The following is an 11,418-nucleotide window of genomic DNA, read 5'->3' as shown; positions in this document are numbered from 1 at the left end:
ATTCATCGCAACACAGGTAACCCCAATTGACTTAGTCACCAACACATTAAAATTATCAACATCCCAATCTATCCCTTTTTTTTTTTACCTGGGACAATCATTCAGAAGGCACGGTCAATAAGGTCGAGGATGAGAGGCTGATGGTCACTCCCTTAAGCAGCTTAGTTCAACTAAGCTGCTTAAGAAAACCATTCTGAAGGCAGATTGAGCTGGCTGGATTGTCTTTCTGCAGGAATACCTTGGGGAATACGAGCAGATGCTCGGAACACCAGGATGAGTGACACATCCTTAGCCCGCTACCACGTGGTCCCATTACTGTGGCCCCTACTCTGGACAGAGGCCTTAAAAGGGTCTTGGATAGAGACATCTTTGCAGTTGGCAGTTAGCAGTTAGCCATACACACAGGCGAGTGATACAAGTCGCTGAGAGGTCACCCTTCACCCTTCCACCCAGGTGCCCACACCAGACTCCTGACGTGAACCAGTACGGCAGTCCTCCTCGAACTCAGGCCCCGATATACAGTCCACCTCCAACCGCAGACCCAGTACTACAGTCATCCTGTAAAGGACCTACCCAGGAACCTGAGTACAATGTCACATGTGTGAACACCCGTTGTCATTCTGCGCCAGAGCCCCACTAACCCCCCAGCCTAAGGTAAAGTACGAGTGGAGGCCTTTTCAGTCACGACAGTTTGCCCTTTTGAAGTGTTACCGAGTGCCAGTATTGTTTTCTCATCCTTGTCTCATTTTTTCAGTGCCTTTTGCAGTGTTTCGTGTTCCAGTGTAAAGTGTTCAGTTATTCCTCGAGTCCTTGGCACCCTCAGTGCAGACTCAAGTTATGTTCTGTGTTATCTTTCCCCTTTACTGGCATGTAATGTGTAAATTTCTCTTGCAGAGGGACCTGTTTGCAGTGGACTCATCTTGGACTGTGCCTTACCCTTATTCAAGACTCCAGTAGGAGGATCTTCTGGCGTTGCAAGCCCTTTAACAATTCAATTACCCATTTTCCCTTCTAATGCTTTTCCTTTTGTAAATATAATCCCTTAATTTATCCCAAGTGTTTATGTAACATTTCCTTATGAAGTAGAACCTTCAGTTCCTAAAATCATCCCTTTTTCTTTGTTTTTTATGATTTCCCTTTACGTAAGTCAGAACTCCATGGCTAAATAAATAGAGTTTCCGTTGCTGGCCTGTAAAAATCTCTAGGAATCATATAACCCCAGGGAAATTCGTAAAAATGGCGACCTTCCCATAGATCTCGTTTAGCAGTTGTATTTTCCCCTCTATTGTTGCTTCATTGCATTTGCAACTCACCAGATCAGCTATTAGCAAAGCTAAGCTGGGTGCGAGACGAATTCCGAACCTGGTACCAAGAGCACAGACCAAGAGGGATCCACATAAGTAGAGTGTGTAGCTTAGTAAAAATTTTTTTATTTTATAGTCGTGACTGTTCCTAGGAAATTAGGGAATTAGGGACTCATGTACCCACTGAGAGAGAACCGCTGTATTAGTTTTGTTAATGCATGCCCTTTTCAGGATAGGTAAATAGGAAATAGTAAGTGCTAACCATTTTTGTTCGAGGAATAGTGCAAAATTCCTCTGTGTTAAAATCTTTGCCAGTTTCCTGTTCGAGGAATAGTGCGACAGAAATTTCTGTGTGTTAAATGTTACTTCGCATTTCAGATTGGCGAGTTATTTAGGCGCGAATAAATTCCCACGTGGGACAAAACTAAGTCAGTTTGCATTGCTGAAATACTCTTTCTAAGAATAGCTAGAACTCAGGTATTAGGAAAACGAAATTCTATCAGGTGGCAGGGAAAGAACTAGAACTATCAGGCTGAGAGTTGAGGGAATGGGTCCAGAAGAACATGGACGCTGCCAAGGCAGAGATAGAGAGAGAGAGAGAGGGAGGCAGAGAGAATCGCCCAGGAGAGAAGAGAAGAGATAGAGAGGCAGGAGAAAGAGAGAGAAAGAATTGCCCAGGAGAGGAGAGAAGAGATAGAGAGGCAGGAGAAAGAGAAAGAAAGAGGGGAACAAGAACGACAGTGCGCCCATGAACTCCAAATGGTAGCCCAGCAGAATGCTGCCCCCACCCTCCCATGGCGGGGATGAGCGCCCTCAGCCAAGCCCACTCCTTCATGCCCAAGTGGACAGAAGCAGAACCTGAAGTATGGCTTGAGAGGGCCGAAAGAGTCCTGGAGTGCTGCACCCTCTCCCCTGTGGAGCTCTCCCTTGTTCTCACTAAATTCCTGGGAGGAAAGGCACTCGTTGCCTACCACGCCTTTTCGGTGGAGGGGAGGGGCGACTGGGAAGCCGTACGCCAAGCTGTCACCAAGGCGTACGAGATTACCCCTGAGCACTGGAGAGGGCAGACAAAGACATAGACCAGACGTGGTTCGACTGGGCGTACCACTCCAAGCGGGCGTTAGCAAAATGGCTCAAGTCCAAGGGGGCTACCAGCACTGCCGAGGCACTTAAGAAATTCAAACTAGAGCACTTCTTACACAACACCCCTCCTGCCCTGGCCACCCACGTAGCAGAGAAGGCACCTGCCACCCTCACTGAGTGTTGCTGAATAGTAGATATGTGGGATACCCACCACCCTCAGGAGGGAACCATGGGGAGGAGGATTTAACCCCCATCCTTCCTGGGTGGATCAGCTCCCCCCAAGAGTGGGAATCCCAGCAAACCAGTGGTGCGCAGCCATTGCAAGAAACCGGGGCACTCCTCCGATCAGTGCCGAAATCGGCCTACAGCTCCCTCTCACCAACCTCCGCAGGGAAATCCCCGCCATCCACGTCAGCCTGGGCACCTCCAGTAGGAGGAGTCACACCCCGCCGGGACGCCCGTAATGAGGACCACAGCAGGAGCTATTGCTCTGTGTGTAAAATTTATGAACACTCCTCCCAATGGGCGAAATGCCCTAATAAATCAAATACTTCTTCCCTTGCCTTAGCAGTCATGAATCCAACAACTCTAGGCCCTCCCGCAGAAGGTCCCATATATTTGGCACCCCTCAAAGCAACAACATTGCATGCCAGGTCACAGCGTTTGACGACTCTGGCGCCCAAATTTCCCTCATAAGGGAAGATAAGATCCCTTATGGAGTTAATGTTAATCGATGGAAACTCATCACACTCGAGGGAATAAATTAATTCAAAATGATACTCCCTACTGTTAGGCTGAGAGTCACAAGACCTCATGCCTCAAGAATATACAATCTTGCCATAGCCAACTCCATTCCTGGCGGTTATGACCTCATCCTGGGACAGGACTTCCCGTCCCCCTCCAAGCTGAAGAAATCCAGGGGTCCAAATTCCCCAAATAAAATTCAACTAAAGGATTGCCCTCCACCGAGATCGCTTCCCGATCCCGTTCCCGTGCCCAGCACTGCCCCAGCGCCAGTACCGCGGAGCCCACTCGATCTCCCTCCAGGAGATCCCGAAAATAAATCTCAGTCATTGCCAGTGCCACTTGAGCGCACTGAGCAGTGCCAAGCTCCATCCTCCCAGAACGGCGAGAAAATCCCAAAGTCTATGTCAGTGCCAGTGCCAGTGCCAAGGCACCAAATCAATCCTCCTCTGGGAGATCCCAAAATTAATTCTAAATCACTGCCAGCGCTGCTTGATGGCACTGAGCAGTGCCCATCTCCGTCTGTTTCCAACGACGAGAAACCTCTGGGTCCATCATTAGTGCCTGGCCCTGCCTTAGTGCCAGTGCCAGAGCACGCCCATGAACTACATTCGAGAGATCCCAGTCCGGAACCCCTCCCACCGCCCGGCTTGGCACCGTTACCGATGCCGGTACGAGAGGCGGGTCCTCCAGACCATAGCGGAAGCTTGCCCAAAGGTGTGGCCTCGCAACCCGTGCCAGAGCTGGTCATCCCTACCTGGTAGTTTCTCACGCCCCTCCCGACTGCCTCCCCTCTGTCTCAGCCTGCCGCTGACACGCCCATGAGTAATGATTCAGCCAATTCACAACTGGCCAATGAACTCACGGAACTGTGAAGGATCTTGGTCGAGTTGTCAAAGAAAGTCCCTGTGTCCACTGCCAAAGGAGCCGACACAGGTGGTACTCCAAATCCCCCCACAGGGTTTGGTTCCACCGTTTCCCCCGACCGAAAAAAATCATCACAGTAGGAGAGGTCCGTGGAGGAAATCCCATAGGCAAATAATTCCAGGTAACTTGAAGAGAGCTCTCGAGCTCCCCTGGTACCTGTGTCGAATTGGCACAGTACCATCCCCTTATCCTGCAAAAACTTTTGACACCTCTATCCAGATGAGGATGTCAAGGTCCGTCACCATTCTATTTTATTCCTTTTGTAAGTCTATCCCCTATTCTTTCCCTCTAACATTTTCCTTTGGTACTTTTGATTTACTCACATTTATTTTATGCCTCATCAAGGCCCTCCCCCCCTCCCATTTTAATTTAATCCCTTCTGCTAATGCAGAGGACCATGGACAGATGTACCAACTATCTAAGTCTTTCGACTTCTCATTCCATGCTTAATACAGCATGATGCATTTAAAAATACGATATGCCTTTGCTATCAGCTATTTTATATAAGTGCCAATTTGGCACTGTGCCATTATCCCCCCCCCAGGAGTCGCGCCCTCTGGCTATCTTTGTGGCCGCCTTGGGCCAAGGAACAATCCTAGCCGTTTTCCACTGGCTAAGGTAATACATAAAAATGGCATACTTAATTAGCATCTGTTTACGTCAATAATAATTACTTTGTATCTGTAATTTATTCTTTGTTATTAGTCTTTTTATGATAAATCCCGAGTCCCAGACTCGCAAAATGTGTAATTTACGCAAAATGTTATCCCTCATGTATGCAGAGGAAGTGCCATTAGGCATCAATAAATTCAGTACCACCTTTTTGTAATTCAGGGAACTTAATTCCCGCCCCCCCTTGTCATTGAAATAATTGTGTCAGAATATGTAATGTTAAAACTCCCTTAATATCCTTCATTGAATTTATACATTAGGCAAGAACCAGTCGTTTCCCTGATCATTCTTTAGGCACTCAGTGCCACCAAAAACACTGCCAAAACACTGCCCATTTGTTGAGAGAGAAGTAACACGAGAAGTGTATGTATTTGATTAAAGGCAAACTAACAGCATGATGTTATATTTTTCATTTAGAATTTAAGGAATGTATATATAAATTAATTTTGTACTCTGTCACTCGCCTCAAAACTACCTTGACCGCGTAGTCTTACAATAACAGATGTGTTGAAGTTCATCAAGATAAATGTGCCATGTTAAAGTAGTTTGTTTCGAAATATGTGTTGGGATTAAAGTAAAATTATACCTCATAATAATATTAACAGTAAAATATTCTTTGCATCGCATGTTGGAAGATAAGTTGAGTAAAGCTCGTTCCTGACTTCTTGAATTTCAACATGCACACCTGAACGAAGGTGGGTAAGTTTTCTTCTGTGGGGAGCTATTATAGTTATCAAGAAGTCGTAGCATAGTGGCCATTCAGCTTTCCCTAGTTTAGCCTTGAATTTAGTGAAAGTAAAGTAATCACTGAAAGCCGGCCCGTACTTGCCTTAAGCTATTAAGAATAAATTCGTTGCTGCACAGGCGACCCCAATTGACCTAGTCACCAACACATTAAAATTATCAATATCTCGATCTATCCCTTTTTTTTACCTGGGACAATCATTCAGAAGGCACGGTCAATAAGGTCGAGGATGAGAGGCTGATGGTCACTCCCTTAAGCAGCTTAGTTCAACTAAGCTGCTTAAGAAAACCATTCCGAAGGCAGATTGAGCTGGCTGGATTGTCTTTCTGCAGGAATACCTTGGGGAATACAAGCAGATGCTCGGAACACCTGGACAAGTGACACATCCTTAGCCCGCTACCACGTGGGCCCATTACTGTGGCCCCTAATCTGGACAGAGGCCTTAAAAGGGTCTTGGACAGAGACCTCTTTGCAGTTGGCAGTTAGCAGTTAGCCATACTCGGGGGCAAGTGATACAAGTCGCTGAGAGGTCACCCTTCACCCTTCCACCCAGATGCCCACACCAGACTCCTGACGTGAACCCAGTACTACAGTCCTCCTCAAACACAGGCCCATATATACAGTCCACCTCCAACCGCAGACCCAGTACTACAGTCATCCTCGAAAGGACCTACCCAGGAACCTGAGTACAATGTCACGTGTGTGAACGCCCATTGTCATTCTACGCCAGAGCCCTGCTAACCCCTCTGCCTAAGGTAAAGTATGAGTGGAGGCCTTTTCAGTCTCGACAGTTTGCCCTTTTGAAGTGTTGCCAAGTGCCAGTATTGTTTTCTCATCCTTGTGTCATTTGTTCAAGTCCTTGGCACCCTCAGTGCAGACTCGAGTTATGTTCTGTGTTATCTTTCCCCTTTACTGGCATGTAATGTGTAAATCTCTCTTGCAGAGGGACCTATTTGCAGTGGACTCATCTTGGACTGTGCCTTACCCTTATTCAAGACTCCAGTAGGAGGATCTTCCGGCGTTGCAAGCCCTTTAACAATTTAATTGCCCATTTTTCCTTCTAATGGTTTTCCTTTTGTAAATATAATTCCTTAATTTATCCCATGTGTTTACGTAACATTTCCTTATGAAGTAGAACCTTCAGCTCCTGAAATCATCCCCTTTTCTTTGTCTTTTACGATTTCCCTTTATGTAAGTCAAAACTCCATGGCTAAATAAATAAAGTTTCCTTTGCCGGCCTGTAAAAATCTCTAGAAATCATATAACCTTAGGAAATTGTGAAAATAATATATATATATATATATATATATATATATATATATATATATATATATGTATATATATACAAATATATATGCATACATATATATAATATATATATATATATATATATATATATATATATATATATATATATATATATATATATAATATATATATATATATATATATATATATATATATATATATATATATATATATATATATATATATATATATATATATATATATATATATATATATATATATATATATATATATATATATATATATATATATATATATATATATATATATATATAATACATATATATATATATATATATATATATATATATATATATATATATATATATATATATATATATATATATATATATATACATATATATATATATATATATATATATATATATATATATATATATATATATACACACACATATATATATATATATATATATATATACACACCATGATTTATATACAATCATGGAGCTACAAATAATCGCTTAATATCAAATTCACACTACATATATTATATATAAATATATCGGGGACACGAATATATATATCATTATATGAAATTTTTATAGCTCCGCAATGACCCACCTCCGCCATGATAGTTTTATATGGAACAATCTTATTATGAAATTTTTATCACACTGTGATTTATATACAATGTCGCTAATATCAGAATTATCGTACCTGTCGGAACACTAAATTCAGCAACTCCATCGTTACCACCACGCCATCGAGAGGTATAATATCAGTCTTCACACTACCTCGGAATATCTCCATGAGGAGAATTATCACCACAATGATTTAATTTATATAAGTGATAAATGAATTGGTACCAGGAATATGTCGAAGGACAGTGATAAATGAACCCTTGACCCTTGACACGGGCCTATTCAGCAACTCCAGTAGACGTTACCACCACGCCATCAAGAGAGGTATAAGTCATTATCGAGTCTGCTGTACTGTTTTTTCCCGTCGTGAGCTGGGAAATTGTACTTAGCCTCGGCAATGACCCACCTCCGCCATGATAGTTCGTTACGCTTTGGAACACGCCACGTTTTTATCACACATGATTTATATACAATCATGAAGCTTTATTATGAAATTTTTATCACACCGTGATTTATATACAATCATGAAGCTATCAAATGTCTGCTGTACTAGGGCTAATATCAAATTCACGCTACTCTCGGGAATATCTCCGAAGGAGAATTATCACCGAAGGGGACTTTTTCCGTCGTGGTAGGGGAATTTATTATTTATCGAGCGGGAAATAAGTGATAAATGAATTGGTACCACGTCGTGATTTATATGGATCATGAACAAACAATATCAAATTCACGCTACCTCGGAATATCTCCAATGGAGAATTACCAAAGGGGAATTTATATAAATGATAAATGAATTGACACGGGCCTATTCAGCAATGTTACCACCATAGACGTTACTGTTTTCACCACACCATCAAGAGAGGTATAAGTCATTATCGAGTCTGCTGTACTGTTTTTACCCGAATATCTCGTGAGTGGGGAAATTGTACTTGGTACCCTTGGCAATGACTATTCCACCTCCGCCATGATAGTTTTTTGGTGACGTTTGGAACTCATAGCTCTTATTATGAAATTTTTTACCACACCATGATTTATATACAATCATGAAGCTACAAATGTCGCTTAATATCAAATTCACGCTACCTCGGGAATATCTCCGAAGGAGAATTATCACGAGGAATTTATATAAGTGATAAATGAATTTGGGGGAATTTATATAAGTGATAAATGAATTGGTACCCGTCGGGACATGAACCCTTGACACGGGCCTATTCAGCAACTCCAGTACAAAGACGTTACCACCATGCCATCAAGAGAGGTATAAGTCATTATCGAGTCTGCTGTACTGTTTTTCCGTCGTGATAGTTCGTTGGAACGGGAAAATTGTATCTTACAAAGCCGGAATATTCCGAAGGAGAATTATCAGCAATGACCCACCTCCGCCATGATAGTTCGCTGACCCACCTCCGCCATGATAGTTTGTTGGTTTGGAAACACAGCTCTTATTATGAAATTTTTTATCACACCGTGATTTATATACAATCATGAAGCTACAAATGTTGCTTAATATCAAATTCACGCTACCTCTGGAAAAAGGTAATAGGTAGTAAGATGGCCAAGGCACCAGCTGTCCGATGAGATACTGCCACTAGAGAGATTGAGGTCCCTTCTAAGGCTGGCCAGTACAGGTCAGGGACCTTTTCTGTGCCTACAGCAGCTCAGAATAGTTTGGCTTATTCATTACATATCTTTTACTGATGACACACACTTGACAACACTGAAAAACGTACACTTCTTACCCTTTTCGATCTGTCTTTTCTTGTTGTGTATAAGAGACTAGCTTGATAGGCATCTCTTCTAGGAGGAGGTCACTCAGAAATAAACCACTGTTCTTCAGTCTTGAACGGTGCCGTAGCCTTTTTACCGGAATCTTCCACTGTCTTGAATTGGAGTTCCCTTGCTTGGGGTTACACTTAAAGGCACACTTTTCTATCAATTCCCTCTTCCTCTTGTTTTTCAAACAGTATGCGGCCCAGACTTAGTAGAGGGGCCGAGGATGCCTGGTGGTTTAGGAAGAGGTTAGCGTTATCACCACGCCATCAAGAGGTATAAGTCATATCATTTTCTTTTTCTATCTGTACCTATGAATTCATTTTCAAAATCATCGCTACTGTCCTTCCTTCAGTGTCTGGCAAATCTGAATATGTATTTGTCCTTGCTGGGAGTAAGTTTGGGTGGAAGACCAATAAGTCTTTGTTTTTATTAGCTATAGGAAGCCAGATTTGGATAGCATCTTTGTAGGTTTATCGAAGATAATAACCTGCTACCAGCATTACAGTTTGGGTTTCGTAATGGCCTTGGTACTTGTGATGCGCTACTGTCAATAGCTATTGTCTTGCAGAGTGCTCTTGATGAGGGTGCAGAGGCACGCATGGTCGGTCTAGATTTTAGTGCATTCTATGCCTATGAGAATCATGAAGCTCATATAATACAAGCTAAGATTATCTGGAACTGGTGGATCTTTTATTTACATTTTAAATGAATTTTCAATAGGCAGGGTTCTGCCTGTGTTGATGGCCAATATAGTATCTTTAGTAATGTCATTTCAGGTGTCCCTCAAGGTCATGTTCTTGGATCGTTGCTGTTTATTATCTATACGAGTGACATGAGGCGAGGTCTGGAGAACAAACTGATTGCTTATGTCCATGATGCTGCTCTTTTAGCTGTTGTTCCTTCTCCGCGTCTTAGGTATGTGGTTGCAGGATCCTTGAATAGAGATCTGGTCCGTATTCGCGAGTGCAATAGGTTTGGGGCATGAAGTTTAACCCTTCTAAAACTCAAAATATGATCGTTAGTCGATCCAGAACACTTTTGCCTTTGGATCCTGATTTACATTTAAATGGTAAAGTTTTAAACGTCGGAGACACTCTTAATTAAGATCTTAAGTATAACCTCTTATATTGTTTCCTCTGTTACACAAAACGTTGGTATTTTAAGGAAATGTTTTAGAATGTTTCGGGATGAAACCATCATATCTAAGTGTTTTATATTCTTCTTTGTTTGGCGTACTGTTCTCCATCGTGGTCTTCTGGTGCTGACTCTGATCTAAAACTCTTGGATATACAGTAGTTATGTCATCAGTCAAGTTTATTTTACCCACTCTTATTGTTGACTTTTGGCATAGACGTTAAAGCGCTCTCTTGAAAAGGGCGCTGGCCACCTGAAAATCCAAGACCGGCTATTTTCAAATGGCCGCCATCTATGTGAATTCACTGGTTTGGAGCATCTATTGGATGGAATATGCCAGTTTTTTTTTAAACCTCGACTTTTAGAGTTATAAAAATGTTCCATACCACATTTTATTGAAAACCCTTACTAAATGAATTGTAACCAAGATAGCGTACAAAATGGTTGCCATAAAAGTTTTTCTATCCACAGCGCTAGCGAACGCAAAGACCAACTGTTTTATTTGTGGTATATTCATGTGATCAGACGTTTAACTAATGTACTATTTTCAACTGAAATAATGGTATAGTCACATACAACATTGTGTCTAAGACTGTAACCATAAAAAGAAAAGAGAGAAATGGACTAGCGCCTTGAGAATCTATGTATAGGTCTCTCAACCTACACCTTTAGAAGAAATTCGAGGATAAGAAGGTAGGCATGGCATGACACGTTGGATGCTCAAGCTAGATTATCTACTGAAGAGGGGCAATATTTATCTAAGACTTCACATTTGCAGAAGTACAGAGCTGTGCAGGAAGACCCAGCTTGTAGCACTTGCACCTTTCCCGACAGCCTGCTTTGCATCCACATTTGGTAAGCTGTTGGCAACTCTTGGCTAAATGAGTTGGTTGTCCAGAGGACTTGCCATGCTTCACCAGACTTTTGCCATCCCCACTCAGCAGGGTTCTCTGGCTGTGGCTGACACTGGGTGGCCTGCCCCACACACACAACCAGCCTGGTCGCCTTGCGCTTGGTGTGTTGGAGGAGGAAAGCTCCTGGTTGGTGGAATGGCCTCATATGCCCTTTGTTTTCTGGCAAACATATCAAGTCTGCCTCATCCACAGTACCAGCAGTGCTGGAT

General features: G+C 42.5%; 1 protein-coding gene across 1 annotated transcript; it reads left to right on the top strand.

Moving 5' to 3' along the window:
• Positions 1–3,160: 3,160 nt before the first annotated feature.
• LOC136827824 (keratinocyte proline-rich protein-like) lies at positions 3,161–3,895 on the top strand. Its single transcript, XM_067085285.1, has one exon. The coding sequence runs from the start codon at positions 3,161–3,163 to the stop codon at positions 3,893–3,895; it is 735 nt and encodes a 244-aa protein (XP_066941386.1).
• The last annotated feature ends 7,523 nt before the right edge of the window (positions 3,896–11,418 follow it).

Source organism: Macrobrachium rosenbergii, chromosome 42, assembly GCF_040412425.1.
Source record: "Macrobrachium rosenbergii isolate ZJJX-2024 chromosome 42, ASM4041242v1, whole genome shotgun sequence".
NCBI classification, from domain to species: Eukaryota; Metazoa; Arthropoda; class Malacostraca; order Decapoda; family Palaemonidae; genus Macrobrachium; species Macrobrachium rosenbergii.
The sequence above is the reverse complement of the archived record's forward strand: the minus strand, read 5'-3'. Positions and strand labels throughout refer to the sequence as shown.

Bases quoted from the DNA above. Each gene is read 5' to 3' on its own strand.
- LOC136827824 (XM_067085285.1), top strand. From the start codon at position 3,161: ATGATACTCCCTACTGTTAGGCTGAGAGTCACAAGACCTCATGCCTCA.